This window comes from Homalodisca vitripennis, chromosome 3, assembly GCF_021130785.1.
Source record: "Homalodisca vitripennis isolate AUS2020 chromosome 3, UT_GWSS_2.1, whole genome shotgun sequence".
Taxonomy (NCBI): Eukaryota; Metazoa; Arthropoda; class Insecta; order Hemiptera; family Cicadellidae; genus Homalodisca; species Homalodisca vitripennis.
In genome coordinates this window covers 38041140-38064500 of record NC_060209.1, presented here as the reverse complement: position 1 = coordinate 38064500, position 23361 = coordinate 38041140, and the positions used below count along the sequence as shown (strand labels likewise).

General features: G+C 32.9%; 1 protein-coding gene across 1 annotated transcript in view; it reads right to left on the bottom strand.

Moving 5' to 3' along the window:
• LOC124356798 (thrombospondin type-1 domain-containing protein 7A-like) overlaps positions 1-23361 on the bottom strand; it is a 591350-nt gene that overhangs the window by 155269 nt on the left and 412720 nt on the right. Inside the window, 1 exon segment of the mRNA XM_046808007.1 lies at positions 7472-7588. Coding sequence (XP_046663963.1) covers positions 7472-7565 — 94 coding nt within the window. The 5' untranslated portion in view covers positions 7566-7588.

Below are 23361 nucleotides of genomic sequence, written 5' to 3'. Positions count from 1 at the left end.
TTAAAACGCAGAAGAAATTTTATAAAGATTTTATATAAAAACGTTTTAATATAGCTGTTTCTGTTTTAAATTTTGATCAAAAACAGTTTTTTGAGCGCAGCGAGTGAACGACTCAACGAATAATCAACTTAAACACATTAACTTGTTGGTTTTGTTATTACGCACAACTTTGTTCATTTAAGCTATGCTGTATCTCTTACAGTTTCCAAGATCCCTTCAGTGTGAATAAAATTTGGAAACACACTGTATGCGGCTAGAATATCAAAAATGTAAATAGTTTGAAATATTATAGTGCAGAGTAAAAATAAGTTCTTAACTTAGAAAATGTAATTAGACACGTATGAAATTTGAAGCTCGGGCATTCTAAAGCTCTCTCTTCCTTGGCGAATTTTTACCTTGCGTCATGTTTTAATAAAGGGTGTACAAATCATCCAGGTTGCCTTGGCAGCGCAGGGTGTGTCAAGCGCTGACGGATTTATGACGAAGCAGTTGCATGAATATAACGCTGTAACCAATGACCTCCTGCTATCCCCGTAGTAATCCTTAAGCATACGGCTGGTAAGCTGATTAGACTAGCTTTGATGTTTCAGCACGTTCGTATATAATTAGCAAGTTGTGTTGGTCGACGTCAGATTTCGTGATTATCAATTCAACCTGTATGTTAATCGCGAGTTAAGTTATAAAATTATACTCAAAGGAGATAATTCCTGGTCATTGAAAATAAAGGCACCCAATTAAATAATTTCATTTTATAATTAGTCGGGGACAGTTTTTGTAATTTCCCGAATCAGGAAAACAGGATGATTAGTGTTTGAGAAAAACCCTTCATCTGATCGTGAAGCTTTTAGAATTGTAAAAACAGAAATTATGATTGTACTATGGATTATTACTCAGTGATTCTAGAAATATTTACAGATTTGAAATGTAGTGAATAAAAACGTAAAAAACATTTAGTCCCTTCCACAAACTTTGATTTGCTAAAAATAATTTCTCTGTCTTAGTTAATCGTACGTTGGGGTCAACACTAATCGATAGAATTGAATCCACTAATCGTAGGATTATATTAATGACTTGTTTATATTCATTGTATAATCTAAATATGCTCGAAGAATACAAACACAATTCATTGTGTAGAATTACTTTGTGTAATGTGTTCACATATATTTTTACACAAAGCATTTTCTTAGTAAATTATTTGACAAAGTTATAAATGACCATGTTGTTAATTAAAAAGACTGATTCGAAAAATATCGTTTTTCACAATCAACCAAATATTAATAATGTGTAACTTTCCAGAAATCTTGCGTGAAATAAAACCACGCGAACGAGACTTTCACATTGTAGGATCTCAACTATCACATAAGATACTGTGATTAAACATATGAGCTTACTTCTATCAAGGAATAAATAAATGTTCCTAAAACCGATTGCAGTTTTAAAATAAAATTATCAGAGAAACTTCATTGACTTTGAAAAAAGCGAATACCAATGCTAATACGATTTAGAGAGTTGATATCCTAGAACAATAGTAGACCAATATAATGGTCTCAATACTTGATAGTTTAATACTATCTAACTTTGAAGGTACTCACTTAAGAGTACTTTATAAATAAGAATTGTGGATCGAAAAAGAAAGTTAATATTTTTTTTATTGTACACTATAGAAGTAATTTGGGAATATTTCTTATGTTACTCTTATACCGAAGTACATGTGACTGTACACCAAAAATAAATCTTTAGAGCTGACAATAATGTATTGTAATAATTTGTGTTATATACTGATATTTTGTCTGGAACGAATCGCTGACAGACCTTAAAATTAGACACAGTCCTATATGTCATATAACTCCTTTTATTACAACTCATAGTTCCAAATTATAGATTCTTAATATAAATACTACCCTATAACTGCATAATATAAATAAGATCGTAAATCTTCCCTCCACGAAGTAAGGATAATTTCCATAAACGTTGACGACCACGAAATAATCCTGCAACGACTATTTATTACAAATGTTCCCACGAACCTGCATAAAACAACCAAAACTAACTTTACGCCGAGACATAATTTAATAAAATAAAATCTGCTTCACAAGAAGGGTGAAGCACGTGCATCTTCGTTACTGCCTTTACGTAATTATGAAAAATAAAAAGGGAAGAAATCAATCATTTTCATTATTTAGTGTATTAGTCATTAAGATTAATATTTACAAGAGGTTCTCGACTAAATAACTATTATATAACGTAACGCAAAATTAATACTCGCGGGAATACAGATACAGGCCAATGTGTCTAACGGATTACATTTCTAGTTATTGTAAGGCAGACCATTCAATAATTAATTAGTGAATGAAGTATTCGTGATCATTTCTCCCAGTTTCACCACAAAACAATATGATCTCTATTTTATCCTCATTTGACCGAGCCATTTTTATTACATACGAAACAACAATGAAACGTAACATAGTAAATATACTGAATGTGTCTCACATACTAACTGGTAACCAATAAGAGATAACACAGCAAAACCAGCCATTAGTATTCCCAGGACTTCCTACTGGACTTGGGTCGGACAAAATAAAACGTAATAAATGCTGTGACATTTATGGTTGTTGATGTTTGTTGATTCTTGTAATAACTTGTTTTACGATTTGATATCGTAAGTTCACAAAATAACTAGTGAGAGAATGTTTTAAATGCGAACAATAACTTTATATTTAAATTATATTGCGGGAGTTTTATAAAACATTCAAACTTTAATTAGCAACTAGATTTGATAGAGTAACATTAGAGACCTCTGGTTTGTGTCATTATTATTCCTGTTTATAATACCTCTAAAATGAGATGTCATTTGCTAGGGATACCTATTTATAAATTTTGACTTACCTCTAAACTACCCTATTATTTTATGGAAGAGGGGTTTAAAAGGTTTGATATATCAAAATATCCCCTCAGTTAATCAAATAAACATTCCCTAAAGTAAATCACTTGATCTCTATTCATAAGAAAGTTATAAGAGGGGGGGATGAGGGTAGGACTTTTAAAACAAACTGTATAATGATATGAAGTATTTATTTAATTACAATCTTACATATGACGTGGCAAAGTGCACTCACCCCCCCCCCCGTCGCTAAAGTGGTGTCACATCCATCGTGCACGTTCTCCAGGGTATCGACTGATCTAGTTACAAAGTAATCATTTCAAAGTGTCCCATCTCTAACTCGATTTTATACAACAAGTTTTGGGTCGAAGTTCCGTCCAAAAACTTGGTTATTCTATTGAAAATATATTATAAAATTAAGCGATATTTAATTTTAAAACTTATATTTATGTAATATACTAACAGAAATCAGTTGTAGAAAACCATTATAATACTATATGACAATACTATACAATTTCAATCAAATTAATATACCTGTAGGATGAAATGGTTATCTGTAATGAAAAATGCATACTACTGAAACAAGTAACACCCATTAAAAGTTTAGTAAACATTGTATATTGTATGGAAAGTGGTTTTCAATTGAAACTATTTACCTTCTAAATGTGGATGTTCATGTTTTGCCTCAATTAATTTTTAATTAATTTCAATGAGCTACCTTTTTGTACTGGATTGGGATAGAAAGTTTTAGTTTATATATATCGTACATAGTACATTTTGCGTCGCAGATATAAAACCATCCAAACTGTCACATATATAATGTTTACGATTAGTTTAATTTCCTAAAAGGAGACATATGCCTGCTTCGTGGATCACCTTTGTTTGAACTCACGGCATTTATGGTTTGAAAGTATAAATATCTATAAACCTAATACAATACAGTGTATGTCCTTGCTAATCAGTGTTTAGTTTGATGTCTATATACCTTATCGTAATATTGCTCATCAGTGCACAACGAACTCGCCCTCGATGGTTTCTAGGCCGTCAAAAATATTACACTTTGTGTCTAGTGCAGTGCATTGTGATTCTATTTGAAATAGTTAGAGGTCGCTGCGCTCGCTTGTATCTTTAAACTGTATTCACGGAGAGGATGGTTTATTGAGTCATGGTAGTGCCCCTTCAATTCTTTTTTCCTTCAGCTTTCACTTTGTGCATCCGGCAATGCCAAAGGGAGCAAAGTTTTGAATACTTACGTGCACAAATTTACAATTTGGTTCCTTAAACCTAATTTCATAACAATGTTAAATAAATAACTTCATATTAAAATAAATGTTTTGAAATTGTTACTCCGTATATTGAATGTGATTTAGAAATACTTTCACTAGAAGTGTAAATTAGTAACTCGTGAAACGCTCGAGATTCTCGGTATCCGAAGTTACCAGCGGCTTTAAACGTGACTTAATATTGATTAATAGACACGTCATAGGCATATCCTATTTAAATAGACTTAATAGAGACCCCTGAAGATAAGTGATGTTCACTGGAAGATATTCTAGCTTCCTGACCCACTTCAGAACAATTGGACCTTAGGTGTAGGGAGACATATTTTGCGGTACTGAAGTCGAAGAGTGATTTTGGAATTTTTATGAGTACCAATGAAATACACAACGTAATCTACCACATTTCATAATTTTTAAATCGATAGCTCCAACAGATTAAGTAGCATTTTACATATTTAAACCAGAGTGGAGGAATGACCGTCACGTCATGCAAGCACTTATGACGTAATATGATAATATTTATTTTGAATCATAAATAGACATTTTTATGGTACATATTATTCAATGTTAACACTTTCAGACCAATTTGTATCAAACTGATACTCACCTACTTTGACTCACCACGGGAGTCATTTCGATACATGCATGAGTCCAGGTTAAATTTCGCTTGGATGACCTATGATCCAGACACGTCATGCTCTCTAATGACTTCAAATAAGTTCTTAGCTCAAATGTTATGCTTATTATTCCTTTAAGTTCCCATAATTACCTGAACAATCAGCATGAGTCATAGCGATACTCACTGGCTATGGATGAAACTGTGATTTTTATTACCCCCTTTAAAAAAGACAACATTATTGGCCCAAAATAATTATTAACGCATACCCAAATTCCTGTGTACGTGGTATGCCATGTAATTTGTAGGAAACATGTTACCTATAGTTATAGTAAAATATTGGTAAAGTTTGTATGGGTCGCCAGTTTTCGTTAAACTTATTCTTTTTAAGTCTTTGTAATTGGCAGTTATTATTGTCTGTTTATATTAATCAACTATATTAGATTGATCAATGGCTCCCGGTTTAATTACTGTTTCTTTAAACTGTTTTTAAGTTGTATTTTCATTGAATAAAGGTGCCATTAGTAGGTATATTTTTTAAACTCATGAAAAATTCACCAAATCGGATCATGACCAAAAGTATGGGCAATTAATGACGACTAAACCGATAATATTCTTCGAAAACATCCCTGAAAAAATTAACTGTATTAAATAAATCGGACAATAATAATAAAATCGCTTCCATATGATTCATGATGATTCAGGCAATGTCGCTTCCTGTCCCCCATCGAACTGCAGTCCTATTTTGTAATCAATTCAGATATAATAATATGTACGTCCCACCGCTGCCCTATAGGTCCAATGCCCCAAACTATCATGTGCAAAAATGTAAGATGTAATGTAAATGTATCATATACTAATGTAACATGTTACTAATGTAATGAGTTACTAATATAGCTAAGGGTATAAATGATTTACAGGTTAAAGAAACAGGCGTGTGTGTCAGTTTGAGTGCATAAGTCCAATTGATACAAAAGTGGCTGAACACATAGTAACAAAATTGTCTTGGGCTGTAGAAAACATTTCACTCGTTAGACATAGAGCTGTCAAGTTCTAAAGAGGTCTAAGCTGTAATTATTAATTCTTCAACAAAATTTCCACTGCCCCTTATTTCAGGTCTAGCGTGTGAAGAACCGTTCCTGACAGGAATAAATTATTTGCCACAATCCATAGTAGAGTTTGCCTTGTTGACATACTAAAAAGATATGTATCCTCGGTCTAAGAAGACTACTTTAGTTAAAAAGTGTCTGTTTCTGCCCTTGGTATCAAATTCCGGATAAATTACTCCCAGTGCCCTGTTAACGTATGAATTGTTGTCCTGATCAAAAAAACATATACATACGTTGGATTACTACATAAAAAGTCTACTTCTGTCAAAAAAGTGTCTACTTATTTCATAATAGTCTGCTTCTGGTCTAAGGTATGTTAGGTGCCGTAGTAACATTTGCATTACTGTCCCGATCAAAAAATATATACATACATAGTCTGTTTAATCTTTTTTGGTCCAAAAGCGTCTACTTCTATTCACAGTAATGTACTTCCGGTCTAAGGTATTTCAGGTACCCTAGTAGTGTATCTATCAAGAGAGTATACTCGTATTCATACGTCGTCAGTACGAAGAGTCTAGTTTCATCAAAAAGTTAGTAATTTTGGTTATTATAATTTCTTCCATTCTAAAGTATATTTGGAACGTAGCGTTTGTCCCCCATCAAACAACATTTACTTGCATAGGTCTGAAAATGTATATCATTGAAAAGGATATACTTACATTCAAACTTCCGGTCTTCAGTATTTTCGGTACCTTAGTAGAGTTTACTTTGTTGTCCCGATCAAGAAGTTTGGTCTGAAAGTGTGCTTTGGTAAGAAATTGACAAATTCCGGTTACTGAAATCTACTTCCGGTGCAGTAGTAGCTTTTACATTGTTGCTAAAATTAACAAAATATATAAAACGTTGGTTTGTAAAGTCCAATATGGTCAAAAACAGACTGCTTCCGGTTATTGGAATCTACATCTGGTGCCGTAGTAGGGCTTGCATTCTTTCCCATTTTAAGAAAATATATAATACGTGGACTCAAAAGTCTATTTTGGTCTAAAGCTACTACCTCTGATCAATTTAATTTACTTTCTGTCTGATATTTTTTGTGTCGTAGTAGCGTTAGCATTGCTGTCCTGATCAAGAAACTACACACACATATAGGTCTGAAGAGTCTTCTTTGGTCAAAAGCGTATACTTCCATTCATAAGAATCTACTTCCGGTATAAGGTACTTTTCATGCTGATAGTCTGTTGTGGGCATAACACACATGTGTGTTAAATTTCACATTTCTGAGACATGGCGTTGCTCGTAAATAAAATAGTTCTTCTAGGAGGAAATTTATTTTCAGCCCCTATGACTTGTCGGAATTCATGAAAAATATTACTTTTTATCTGTTGAGAAAATAAGGCACACGTGTTTCAAATTTAATAATTCTATGTCATCAGGAAATTGAAAAACAAACTGCTATCATAGTTAATTCTTTTGTTTATTTATGACAGATGGCATTTGATCCTGCATTCTGTATTAAAAATATGGACAAATTGCTTATCAGAGAATTATGACTATTATTTTGGAATATGTATTTATACCATTAATAGTATACGTTAAGAATAAAAATACGCATGCAAACCTGAAAGAAAAAAGGCATTAAGTTTACCTGTCCGCCAGTGGTAGCGCGGGGTTTCCTGGACTGTGCGGCCATGACAGGAGGGCAAGGCCAGGCAGGCTATCAAAGTCAGTGCTGCCAACATTGCAGTGGGCCCACTACAGCATTCTAAAACAAATGTATTCTTGTTAGTAAGTCAATAAATAAATCTATACTAATACAGTAAATTGGCTAGACAAACTATTGTTCAACGTAAACATGGATAAAAAATATGTTTTGAGGTTGTTGGTGTATTTTTGTTTTGAAACATGTAATTGGCACTTTGGTTGTTGAACAATAATTTTGCTAATTATTTCATATACTAAGTGATAACCTTGCACTTTTCACTGTACTAAGAATCACTACACTAGTTTGCTTTCACAACTTCTACCTTTTCGTTAGAAGCTAGAAGAAAATGAATGTATTAAATGGTCTTAAACGTCGAGGAATATGAGGTAGATGTTCATAGTATAATTTTGGTTCATAGATTTGTGACTGAAGAACGAAAATCGAGTGTTCTAATAAATTTGGTCTGTCACTTATAGGAAAATATCAACGATTAAGTGTATTTGGATACTATGATAAAAACTAACAAATCGGGCGAAACGGTATACGTCTATTACAGGCCGAGAGATTCCACGTGGTCCTCTGCCCGAAGATGCGCAGTAGCCTACTGCTCATGTGGAGTGGAGGGGGAAGTTGCGAGCTCAGTCTGTGAGCTAGCTCCCCTCCGCCCCTCTCAAGGCCAGCTACTGTTCCCCTCTCGCGCATCTAAGAGACCACATGTAATCTCTCGTCCTGTACTTGTCACTCTTTTAATTGGATAACTCTTTCTGAAATATTATAGTCTTCTGTTACTAAGTTGTTGTAAACAATAATATTAATAAATCACCGTAAATAACTGTTTAGTGAGGAAATATTTGTATTGTCCCTTCAAAAAAGAAAGTTGCTAGGTTAAGATTGACAGTCTTTTTTGTATTCTGTCATGCTCCGTAAGAAACCCCCTATCTGTGTCTCGTTATCTGTACATACTTCTTCGTCTCTTTTTTGATTATGTAATTGTGCAAAACGTAATTAGTGAAGCTACTGATTAAAAACATTCTTCATTCAGCACCTTCATCGGATATTGGGGCTATTTAAAATCTAACTTAAGTTGTGGCCACTAAAGTTTAGTAAATTTATCTCCCACTGAATAATCTTCATCCTTTCTTAAATATATCCATTTCTGAGGATGTTTAAACTTTGAACACAACTTCGTGGTGGAAAATTTACAAGCCTTGATAAAAATGTAAATAAATATTTTGGTATTTAAATACTTTTTGAAATAGATATATAATTTAGTAAAACTGTACTAATACTTACAATAGATTCATGTATCTTATCGCTATACAAAATTCAGTAGAATGTAGCTTAACATTTTGAATTTAAAATAAAAATGAAATTTGTGTATATTATTGTATGATAATCAATAATCGTTGAACAAAATGGATTTCAGTGTTAAAGATATTGAGTGACATGTTTTAAAATCAAATAATTGATTAATATTTATCGAAAGTTTGAATGCCGTAAATACAGTCAGCCGAAGGTTTGGCGTACAGATACTTCTCCCCGGGGTTTGTTCACAAGTTTCACATGGTGACATGGACACACGGTGGAGAGCGTGTCAGATGAGTATCGGACTTTGCATTATTGGTGAGGCGATGACGTGTTCACTCTGGCCTCTCACGCTTTCAGGTTCTCTTCCACGAAACCGTATATTGATACATTTAAAACGTTTTAGTGTGAATAAAATTAATCCTCTCTTCACGGTTCACAATATTGACGAGTGATAATTTGAGAAGTGTCAGAAAATTCCAATTTGTGTTTGTCAGCGGATGTTGCTTTCGACACACGCTCTCTTGACTTCAATGTGCTCGAATTATAACTGTTAACTTGTCCATGTGTCAACATGTCCATTTATATCTGAATAATTATGATTTCAGATTTTTAACAAATAGTTATATTTAAGATATGAAGTGTGCATGTTATAGTACGTTAAAAATGTGAAATCCATTATACAGGTTTTAAAATAGTTCAGAGCAGTTTATATAAACACCTGAGAGAATATCCGCAGAATTGAAAGAATGCAATAACATTCATTTGAGTAAAGGCCAGCTCCGTTGTAATCCTGAAGCCATAACTCCAACGATAAAGCCATTAGAGATCTTCTCTTTAAATCACAAAAGAAGCTCAGGGCTTATCATCTTGTAAAGGAGAAACACCTTACTTTTAAGCCGAGCTATCTCTTGCTTTTTATATTATACTTATCCGTTAAATGGACGTAACCGAGTTTATTCTAACTGATACAAGTATATACAATCCATTAATATTTCCTTGTGGGAGTGGGAATTATATTTTTAAATATGTAAAAACTACGTAGTTTAAAGCGTAACTATAAAACAATTAAAATCCATTTATAGAAAACAAGTCATTCAGTAATGATTTTATATCTTAGACTGCAAGAGCACCAAATTTAAAAAAATAACGAGATCAACTTTATTCAGTCGTTATATGAGATACAATTTACAATATAACGTCAAAGTATTATTTATAATTAATATTTATACTTGTACTGAAAGGAATTCTCAGAAATAATCTATTAAAATTATATAAATAATTCGAGTTATAGAGTTATTGGTGTTTTAGAAAACCACAAGAGCAGAATATAATAAAGTAAAAAAGTGAGCATGCCTGTCAATCACTCTTCCTACCAGCTTACTGTTCTGGACGATGCTATGTACGAGTACAATGAAAATAGTTTCGATCATTTGGTAGAGGTGCTGTCACGTTTTTATCCAAATATACAAGTAGAATAGTCTATCTTCAGAACAAATATTAAAGATGTTATAAATGTGACATCACTAATGATGTCGTTACATAAACGCAAATTTGAAACACTAAAAGAATTGAATTTTATAATTGACAGTTATAAACGAATTTTAAAATATTGCTCACCATTGTATGTCAACACCAAAATCCTCATTTAAGGGACGGCTTATTAGCTGTTCAGCACTTAAGTCTCAAGGACTTACTAAATAAAAGTATTAAATGCAACCTTCCAGTTTCATGTCCCAAAAAGCTTAAATAACCTATCAGATATTTTGAGGACTACCGACCTTTCTCAGATTTTTAAATATCGTAAAACGAACCGTAGGTAAAACAGAACAATGAAATACCATGTTTGCTGCACTTTCGTCTTACTTCTTGCATAACCTACAGAGAAAACCTCTATAGAAACCCACTCTGTGAAGATGTTTCCTCGTGTACACATACCCTGTGAATAAGACCATTATTCGAGAATATCTGCATCCGTTCATAAAGGATCCGTTCATGATCGGATGCCACCTTATGGGAAGGCAAATTATGCTTAACAATGGTTCAGTGCTCATAATTTTGAAAAACTGCCATCATCACTCCTCATACAACCTCACTGCGCTAAGCCAGACAGTTCGCGTGTGCTATCTAGGGTTTTCAAAATTCCTCCAAACATTCCAAAGGTTAGCCTATGGGATAACTGTCTCATAATACCTATTGGTGTGCTAGTATCGAATTTTTGTGGTCTGAAAGGGATAATAACGAGTACATTTTTCTGAATGGTGCGATATTAAAAGGAATTTCTGAGAGCAACAGATGAATTTACGATAATACATATATTTTTATATATGAAGGGTAAATTTTAAACGGACTATAAAAACCATCCTAAATAGTATCATGAAGATCAGAAGAAAAATGTAATGATCATTCATCGTAAATGCAATCCTTGGATCACCGCGCCGCCGGTGGAGATTTCAATAGCCGATGCATGAGAATGATAATAGTTTGGAACAGTGTAAGCCATTAATGAATAAGTTAAAACGAGTAAGCAACTCTTGATGGCGTAATTAAATGAGCTGCGCCCAGGGAGTCCGAGTTCCTCCGCTGACGTTAATGTGCCAAACTGTGGGAAATTGAATAGCTTAACATAACCACATTACACGACCAACCGCGCTCATCTGGTTAAGCCGAACACTGGGGGATGTAAACAATATAATCATCATAGATTGGATTATAGAATACGTTACCAAACAACCGAATCAGACCGAGTGGTCTACTTAAAAACTTGTTCCAGTATATCCTTTTCACTTGATTTTATTGATAAATGAAATACTGGTAAAACTTTTGCAACTTCCCTGTTATATACAATTAACATCAGGTAAATGCTATATAAATTCCAAACATTGAAAGTTTTATTACGTATAAAATTTGTTAAACGATTGAAATATTTTTTTGGTTCTGTCGCTATCACAGTTCTATACGTACAGTTTTATACATAAATAAACCGACACGTTGACGTAATATGAAAGTCCTAACAGAACATAATGAAAGTTTTACTAACCAATCCAACAAAATACTTTCATTCCATGTCTTTATAACTTACTGAGAAATGTTATACATTTTTTATAATAATAGTTATGTTTGTATTAAAAATGACTTGAAGTGATTTTCGCATTGTTATGGTTACCCGTAAAATCAACGTACAACATATTATAATATTACTTTTTACCTTTAACTTTGACCTTACATTAAAAATATCAATTGAATTCCTTCTTAGTGAAAGAGGAACCCATGCAAAAAGCTTCAAGTCTAGGGTCATTATATCAAGAGTTGTCACAGACGGAAGGACGCATAGACAACCACACAATATTAGGTTTTAATTCTGAAACTATTGAAATATGGTAAGATACATTTTAACAGCACACCTCCATGTGATTCATTACATACAATAAAGGCACACAATTATTAAAGGCTAAACAAGAATTGTAATGAAATTGCAGTTTATACCATAACAATTGAGTACGAGTATGTTGATATAGCTCTTATAGGGTAAACACTGTTTTCTGTAAAATATTTTTTTTTAGAAAAAAACACAATTTTATTTATTTTTTAAATGCGCCATTCTGTAGATAAGAATTTAAAATGAAATACACAAACATTAACAAAAGGCTGAAAAGTTTCAATTTACATTTACAGTATCATTATAAAATAGGCTTACATCCAGAATTTAATCAAAATGAAAGTATTAGTAGATATTGATTTAGTTTGATTTGTACAAAAATATTTCACAAAATAAAGAATAACTTTAGGTTAAAGACTTTTAGGGTGGTGTAAAAGTTTATACATGCAAAATTTGATAAAAATTAATAGAGCAGACTTTGAGAAAGGTTAATATAAATTTTCTTACCAATTCAAGTGTAAACTTTCATATGGTGAGAAAGTATTTCTTGTCTTTGCATGTGTGCTTACTAGCTAGCTTGGTAGTGACGTCTGACGTCCACTTTAAAAGATAATTTCAACACGACTTATAATGCTTAAATAATAATTAAAATGTTCATTTTGTAGTTAGCGAAATTAAAAAGCAAGAAAATCAGTATAAACATAAAGGAATATCAAAAATAATACGCTGCTTATATCACAACTGGAGGGGACATAATAGGTGTCCTCACTAGCCAAGCAGAACCCATATCCTAGTGCATTAGATTACATTTTCACCACTTATTACGATATAGTCTAACTGCTTTATCAAAACTTACTTACTAAGTCCGTAACAACTAATATTTGGACTCAAAACAAAGCTATATTTACTTATTACAATTAAGTAATCATCACTACTTAAAATTAAATAACCAGAAAGCAGTAGTATGAGATAAATTAATTGGATTTCAGCTGAAGAAAACAAGATATTTCTCTTGTTTGTTGGAGGTAAAAAGCAAGTGTTTTCTTAATCCCGCATTAAGGCCGAGGCAGGTGTTCTATTAAAACCTTGGCTTCCTAATTACAAGCCCTTGCTTTTTAGTTATTCAAATCCCGTACTTAGTTCCAGGCAGAATGTGTGACTCATTACACTATTCTAGGCATCTTTTATAGAATTAATAAGACGAAATTGATACGTTATATTTAGCCTTAACAACATGGCATGTTCTTATTGAATTAGTTCATAAGAAGGATATCATAACAATATAGCTTATAGCTTACTTTTAAAAGAATTCGTTAACAACAGTTCTTGTGAAAGAGCTGGTTTAGTATTACTTGTTAGCTTTTGATATTTCTCTGGCTGAGTGCCTTATTAAACAGGCTAATAAAAGCAATCCGGTTCGGACAGCATGGCGGAATTGTATGTCATAAATATTATCACTATTATTACCTTTAATAATTTTATATATATATATATATATATATATATATATATATGTATATAATTTTAAAACATGTACTTAATTTACAGTATCAGAGGATTGACATACGTCAGAGATAGGGATGGTGTGGGAAGGCTTCACGTTCGCTCCACAACTAGGAACGTCCTGGCCCGGAGAGTGGATACAGCCTGAAGTTTATATATATACAGAGTGTTCACAAAAGGGTGTCAACACTTCTGTGACTGATAGTACTCAGAATTTCATACAAATAATGCCATATAAACATAGGTCGAGAAATGTCTCGTTTAGCCGCTAGCCACCTTTTTGTGTTTTTATAAAAAGATTATTATATCTAAAACTAGTTTTAGCTAATGAAACCAAATTTTGCACATATATTTCCATAGATATACCGCCAAAAACGCCACAGTTGAGATGTATCAGTTGTTTGTTGCTACTAGCTTGTGCAAGCGTATCTTTAAAGTGGTCGTGCTGGCTTACGCGTTAACGGTTATTGTTAACAAAAAGTATCGCTGGAATTGTTATTAAAATGTCAAAATAGTTGTTATTTTGTGCATTTTTCATAACTGACAAAATACAGCATATCAAAAGATGAAATATTTGCTGCTCCCTGCTTGTACAAGCGTACCATTAAAGTGGTCGTGCTTACTTATACATTGACGGATTTCATTGATACAAGTACCTTTGTAATTTTAATAAAAATGTTCTAATAGTTGGTATCTAGTAAAAATCTTTATATCTACACAGGTTTTTTTGATATTTGACTTATCATTAGTTTATAGGTAATAATTGTTTTATAAAAAATACAAAATGGAGGCTTGCGGCTAAACGAGACATTTCTTGACGTAACGTATAACATTATTTACATAACACTTTTTGTTTTAAACCATGTATACTAACAGCCACAGAAGTTTGTGACACCCTTTGGAGAACAGACATATATCGGAGTTTCATACTTAGTAGTTACAATACATTTTAGTAATGCACGTTAACGCACGCAAAAGTTATTGTGTATGTCGGAAACTCACACTAATACAGATTGTTTGTGTATTGTTGTATATTTGTTTGTGTTGTGTATTCGTCATCAAGAGACTCCACTTGACGCTTATCCAATTTAACTTCGTAGTGGCTAATGTAAAATATAAGAACACATGTTAAGAGCACAATCCTAGATTTCAATGTGAATATATTTATAGCAAAATTTCTTCGTACATCTGTTGTACACAGGCAGACACAAACCTGTTGTACACAGGCAGGCAAAAATCTGTTGTACACAGGCAGACACAAACCTGTTGTACACAGGCAAACACAAACCTGTTGTACACAGGCAGACACAAATCTGTTGTACACAGGCAAACACAAACCTGTTGTACACAGGCAGACACAAATATGTTGTACACAGGCAGACACAAACCTGCTGTACACAGGCAAACACAAACCTGTTGTACACAGGGAGACACAAATCAGTTGTACACAGGCAAACACAAACCTGTTGTACACAGGGAGACACAAATCTGTTGTACACAGGCAGACACAAATATGTTGCACACAGGCAGACACAAACCTGCTGTACACAGGCAGACACAAATCTGTTGTACACAGGCAGACACAAATCTGTTGTACACAGGCAGACACAAATCTGTTGTACACAGGCAGACACAAATCTGTTGTACACAGGCAGACACAAATCTGTTGTACACAGGCAGACACAAACCTATTGTACACAGGCAGACACAAACCTGTTGTACACAGGCAGACACAAACCTGTTGTACACAGGCAGACACAAACCTGTTGTACACAGGCAGACACAAACCTGCTGTACACAGGCAGACACAACTCTGTTGTACACAGGCAGACACAAATCTGTTGTACACAGGCAGACACAAACCTGTTGTACACAGGCAGACACAAACCTGTTGTACACAGGCAGACACAAACCTGTTGTACACAAGCAGACACAAACCTGTTGTACACAGGCAGACACAAATCTGTTGTACACAGGCAGACACAAATCTGATGTACACAGGCAGACACAAAGCTGTTGTACACAGGCAGACACAAATCTGTTGTACACAGGCAGACACAAATCTGATGTACACAGGCAGACACAACTCTGTTGTACACAAGCAGACACAAACCTGTTGTACACAGGCAGACACAAATCTGTTGTACACAGGCAGACACAAATCTGATGTACACAGGCAGACACAAACCTGTTGTACACAGGCAGACACAAATCTGTTGTACACAGGCAGACACAAATCTGTTGTACACAGGCAGACACAAACCTGTTGTACACAAGCAGACACAAACCTGTTGTACACAGGCAGACACAAATCTGTTGTACACAGGCAGACACAAATCTGTTGTACACAGGCAGACACAAATCTGTTGTACACAGGCAGACACAAATCTGTTGTACACAGGCAGACACAAATCTGATGTACACAGGCAGACACAACTCTGTTGTACACAGGCAGACACAAACCTGTTGTACACAGGCAGACACAAATCTGTTGTACACAAGCAGACACAAATCTGTTGTACACATGCAGACACAAACCTGTTGTACACAGGCAGACACAAATCTGTTGTACACAGGCAAACACAAACCTGTTGTACACAGGCAGACACAAATCTGTTGTACACAGGCAGACACAAACCTGTTGTACACAGGCAGACACAAACCTGTTGTACACAGGCAGACACAAATCTGCTGTACACAAGCAGACACAAACCTGCTGTACACAGGCAGACACAAATCTGTTGTACACAGGCAGACACAAATCTGTTGTACACAGGCAGACTCAACCCGAGTTCTCATGCGTGTATAAAACCATGCAAATAAATAAAAACTGCTTTACCCAGTGATATGCTTATTCTGGTTTTCAATGGCATATTGTATTTCCTCGGCTGTAATTTCAATCGTCTTCTAAGTGAGCTCTTTTGACAGATACTGAGCAGATAGGCGGACATAAATCAGATCTCTTTCGTCAACAACGAGCAGTTGAGGTTTTGCTATACATCCAATACATTTATTATTGAAAAATTTTCAAATACATGACTAAATGTTTAGGTATAACAAAGTCGTAGTGACCCTACGATGTCCATAACGAGCTACCTGTGTGAATGTCTGAAATATGGTCAATTCATGGTGGAACCAAGACCTTCGTCGCAGGACGAGGAAAAGAAAAAAACCTGTACGTTGAAGTATGGTAATTCCATGCTTCCTACTTCGAATATCTCTCTTAAAATACACTAAATTTATGAAGTAAGCATAATACTACAAGTTCAAACTGTAGTAAGCTGAAAACAAAAGAGCATAATTCGTTTTTTTCCATAGTGAGTTCTTAAAATTGGGTATTTATTATAAAGATAGGAAGTAAGCAGTAATTTCGATTACTATTGATCTCTTCCTCTCCCTTAACTCCCTTTAGTGACAACCAAGTTTAATTACAGAATTCTCAGGTTTCGACCCTCGTAAACCTACATCCCCAAGTTGCAAGTCTATTCGCTTGAGAAAAATACTCAAACGAGATCGTCTTTAGGGGTACTTATTAAGAGGGGAATGACAAAGTAATAATTAAAGGCTCAAAGCTGTTCATTAAGAAGCCTACTGAAAGAGTTCTTAGAGTGTTCATGTAATTGAATAGATACATAAATAGTACTACCGTCTTAGTCATAGACTTTATTACAAAAAAATATTAATAAAATGTTTTCCATTAAATCTGCATGTATTAAATATGTAAAAAACAGTTCGATATACAGAAATTAACATGTTTGATTAAAACACATTTAAGGAATGTTATTGGCATTCTATATTGCTTTAGTCCTAAAATAACTAAATATTGAAGTTTTCAAATTGTAGTTCTCACTATATTAGAACGAAACAGCGTACCAATCTGGACAATAAACGTACACGAAATATACGAAAAGTAAATATGAGAAATATATAATGTACATTTTTGTATCAAGTTTTTCTTGATCGAAAAATTCGTTTGCTAATTACATGTAACCAGTATCTTGAAAGACATCCTTTATATAAAAAAACTGTAAATTTAAAAGAGTTTAGGAAGTGTCATTAGTACCCAGAAGCCTCATTTTTCTCTCTAGCCCAATAAATAGTGGAGTTGTGAATGTTTAAAACGAAATGGCGTAACGAAGTCAAGGAACTTGGCCGAGATATATATAAGATATATTTTATATTAAGATTCAACTTGTTCAGGATTTTTTATTAACCATTACCGAGTTTCAAATCCTCGTTATTCCGAATATACTTATATACTTTGGGACTGGGGATGGTTTTGGGATCTAGGGGTTATGCTCGATGTTGAATGAAAATTTCCCGTAAATGGTGATTCCAAGTCACAATTGTACAATCACATTGAAAATGTATACAAAATCTACCTAAACATCTTCTAAAAATGAAGTTTAATAATTGATAGTGTATTTGGATAAAATAAATGTGTGTGTATTAACTGCACATCACACTATCAGACAGGTGTCGCTCTCTTGGATAGGGCTGTTCAGGTATAGACAGCTGCTGTGTTATGTTTGGTGCTGTCCAGTGACATGGGACCAGCTGATCCACTCTATATAACTCTTAACGTTATAAATTATACACGAGTAAATACAATTTTTGGCCGAACATTAGCGAAGGGTATCACTCATGTGGGTAAAAAACTTCCACGTCTGTCTGTCTGTCTCTGCGCAGAATATCTCATAGCTAACTGAGATATATATATATATATATACGATAGTTGAAACTTTACATTAACCTTAGTAACAATATTTAGTTCGCTGATTGTGGATCTCAATCCATGGAATTTGGTTGAGGGTTAGAAAAAATGTTTGCATTGTTATGGATAACCATTATGGCAACAAGAAAATCGTAGGATAAACAAATTTGAAAATAACAAAAACTGAGTATAGGCATTTTAAAGCCTGTTATATGCTCGTATTAACGCTTCTAGCCTCTCGTAAGATATAGCGAAAAGGATTTCAAATGTGGACTTTTATTTTGCATGGAAGTACACTACATAGACTACTATAATGAGTTTAATGACGGTGCATCTCCATCTATGACACTTGGTGGGCATCGTTGGCCCAATTTGTCTCCTGCTGAGGGCAGTAAAGTTTCGTTTCTTCGTGAACGTCCATCTGACTGTAGGATTTCTCTAGCGTAAAATGTGCTATTAACTAGATATTTTGCTAATCTACTTCAGCGAAGCCTGTTATAACATGAGTTCAGGCATAATCTTACCTCGCATTAGACACTGACTACAATCATCGTAGTTAAAAATTAAACATATTGCGTATCATGGAATAGGATGTACATAGTAATACTCGTAAAATAGGAATAGACGTAACGGATATGAATACGTGTTGTGTATATGAATAAATTTGGAAAGATCCTAGTGACTAATGGAGATTTGTAATAAATATAATGTATTTAATCTAATTTTGGAAATATATCAGGCACTCTTGTGGCCAATATATATTCAGAAGCAATGCCGCATGAATTGAATTTATGTATAAAGAAAACAATATTGGAAAATTTATAATTTGATGGTTTCATATCTACACTCAACAAACAGTTTATATATATATATATATATATATATATATATATATATATATATATATATATATATATATATGTTTGTGTGTTTGTCCTTTATGGAATCGTAAAATATTTGTCTGTTCATTATGAAAATTTGTATGTACGTGTATTTTTTCCATGTAGAAGGTTTATATGCTATGCCCATTGATGTTACTCGCCACCAACAGGCGCTGCAATAGATAAAAGTTTTCAAACGCCTGCACATTATAAACTGCAATTACAAGGCAGTTACATATTTTAAATAGCCAAACACTATTTGAAGGCGCTAAATTATTATGTATATTTGTCTTTAAAATAACTTTCTGGTTAAACTTAAAGCTTGAGGTTTGGACCACTTTATAATAAAGTACGTGTACGTCTACAATGGCTGTAAACATACATGTGTGACAAATTTCCTTGGTCGTGGCAACAAGACAAACTCTACATCGGCGTTGGAAATATAATTCACTTGAACCAGAAGTGCTCATATACAGGCAAAGTTTACGAAAAGCGTGCGAAGCCGCGGGAAACAGCTAGTGCAATATAAAATAATCTCTTTATTTTGATGTAAATTGAATATGAATATATTATGTATCTATACTATAGCGGTTCTGAAAAACTTTTCGTTATGTTTAAGGTCTTATTATTGTTATAATTTATATTATTAAACTGTATTATCTTTATCGCTGAACAATTCCATTTATAGAAAGCAATAAAAGATATTTATTATAGACAGTCGATATGAAACAAGGTCAGAGATGCTCATATTTAGATTTAGGTCACTGCCACATTTAAATTCCATTCCTATTGATACGTACAGAGTGAATCTGATAAGGCACTCGAAAAGTATAATAAAAGAGCAATTAAAGCTATGACAAAGAAACAAAACGCAATACTCCTAAATCACGGCTCTTTGTTATAGTTTTAATCGTTCTTATCAGACTCACTCTGTATTAACGGTTCAATACACTGCCCAACTCGTCCACGTTGTAACCGTCTCACTCGTACATAGAATAATATTCGTACAGAAATATTCTGGCTGAGATTTAATTGTATTATAATTGTCTCAGGAAGATAATAAAAATTAAAGTGATGGCTTAAAATTTGTTTACGTTAATTTCTACACCTCTACTTACTTTTTATTCACATATTTTATTTTAATAACTGATAGTTATTCTTATAATTATTACTACCAGTTTAAGTACTGTTTGATTTAAATCCTGCATATATAGTACAGTAATCCATTTTCATACGTACTCATCAGCTTGAATAAAGTTCATTCTAAGGAATAGTTAAACAAGCTCATCGCCTCAGTTAGACAACTTTTAAATTAATTCGTATGAATTAAAATTATTTTTAAATTATCCATTGAATTAGTGGATATTCTCAGAATAAATACAGTGCTCCACAATTTAGAACTGCAAATATCAGAATCTATTCATCCGGAGTATGATATTTCCAAAATAAAAGTAAAGGAAGAAGTTGAGTAAGGCAAAAATTAATTGGTATAAAAGGCTTCTTAAAATATGTGTTTGTAAATAGCCTACAATAACTGTAATTTAAATAATCCACTAAATTTAATGTGAATCGGCACAAAACACAAAATAGTTAGAATTAAAATGATGTTTTAATAACCACTGATTTTATATGTTTATTCGTTATTAGTATTTATAACATAAAAATTTACTGCAACACAAGCAAATGCAAGAATTGAAAACGGTGTTTAGAAGTATTTTTTAAACTAGTTTCCCATATGAACGGTATAATTTGTGGATTAAAAATTGTATATGAAAGGTGAATGAAGGTTTTTACACAAAGGAAAAATAGAAGAATTATATTATTTCATATCATACGTATTAGATTTTCTTAAATTAATAGTTTATACATGCTGAATTAAATTGAAGTCATAATTTATATACATATACCTAATATTGAAATTATTATTAATTGCGTCTAGTTTTTATCTTCTTATCATCCATGGAGTAGTATTCTAAAGTACGTGTGGAGAGTTTTGTTACAAACTATACATCAATGATCAATATTATTCTTATTCATTGAAAATATAAAGTAAAAACATACTCATAATTTATTATGTCCAATGGCTTTTAGTTATACTGAGGTATAAAATTACATATTAACTGTCTGTAACTATATAAAATATACGAAAGATTTTCACATAAATCGACAAGTATCGTAAATATATTACGGAAAATAAGATTAAAATTGTCTACTTTAACTGTTTATATAAAATTCAAAGAAATTGAGAGAACGTACACAAACATTTTACATTACATCGAGAAAGAAATGTAATAAGATTGTTATCTGGGGTTGGAATGTAATATGAGAAGCCCCTCTGAGTAACGAACGCTGAAAGGTTTCAGTCACATCTCACTATTTATGAAAAACTGTTTCTTTAATATAAAGAATGAGCGCAAGCTATTTCTGATCATAACCACAATACAATTCATTGATAAAATAAATACCTTGATCATTGTTTATCAAAGATAATATAGTGCTTCGCTTTTAGAATATAAATAACACTTCTGGTTCGAATGAATAATATTTCCGTTATGTTTGAGTTTAATTTGTTACCTCGATCAAAAATCTTTAAGTTTGAAATTCACGGAAAATTTTAACAGTTTACATGTTCTTTACTGTTCGTGCATTAGAATAGTTATTTACAAACCGGTTTTTACGATGTAGTTGTCAAAATGTTTGTAATTAAATGTAGAAACGTTTATTATTCTTCAAAATGTTTTTAAACTCATATTAGTTTTTATAATACAGTGGACCGACATTAATACTATCCCGGCTCTCCAAAAGTCGGCACAGTGAAAGTGTTAAGCTTTAAACCTTCAACAGTCCGCCATATTGAAACGTGATATGATAATACAATATTAATTTTTATTAATTAATTTGTTACTGTAAGAAAAATAATTGTATCAAATTTGTATTTTTGTATCTCTACTGGTTTTTAAAATAACAAATAAAAATAAAACTAAAAACACATACCGACAGACATACGGTAAACACAAATATATAAATTGGTTGCTTTTTAGTTTTTAGCTTTTCTTGGTCCATGGAACAGTATCTTAAAGTCTGTATAGAGAGTTTTATTACAACCTGTATAAGAAAAATAAAGAGTATGTCATATTTTTGGAGTAAATTGAGGTCTTCCTAAAAGAAGGTTGGTTCTTGAGTATTTGTACGGCAGATTATTGCAATTACAGTTTTAATCACATCCTCTAGAGTAATATTATTTTGCATTATTACTATAGTTACGGACTGATGTTATGGATTTTTATATAACTAAGTAAGTACAAAAGCAGATTTCATTCCGAAAAAGTTGCGAGTGTTCGTTTTACTTATAATGTAAAATAACCGTTCATAATATTCTAAAAACATATAAAATTAGAAGGATTAATAACATTATAGAAAATCCTGGAATGATACCGAATTTGAAAAAAATGATTTAACCATGTGTGTTTTTTTAAAAGACTGTTTACATTTAAACATTTTATAAACTTTCTTCAAATTTTCTGATTTTCACGGATTTACATGTAATATTTTACGTGTTATAACCATATTTACAAAAATCCACATAAAAGCCACGGTTCCTAGTTAAACCACGAGACGCAACTTTCGGGAAGTTGACAGTAATTGAATTCACTAATAGCTTGAAGTTGTCGATAACTCAATTAATTACAGGAAAGTTCAGTAGCCAGCAGCAGATGCGACACGAGTGCTCCCACTGGGCCTGAGAGCAACTGTAATGTACCATCTGGATTGGCTTCAGCAAACTTTCTACTACTTCAGATCTTTCAACATTTTAAATAGTTCCTGGAATCAAATAATTTATCTTTTCTTAGAAGCAGAGCGCAACACTTGGAGATAATAAGCAGTGTTGGGTTACTAAGTTACAAAGAAATTAAAAATAACTTACTTCGTAGAAGCGTACAGAAGGTTTAATCAGGCAACACCAAGAAACGATACTTTTATTAAAGTAAAAATAGAACTTATTTACTTAATTTAAAATGTTGGTTAAGTCAATACTATCTTTAGTTTTATA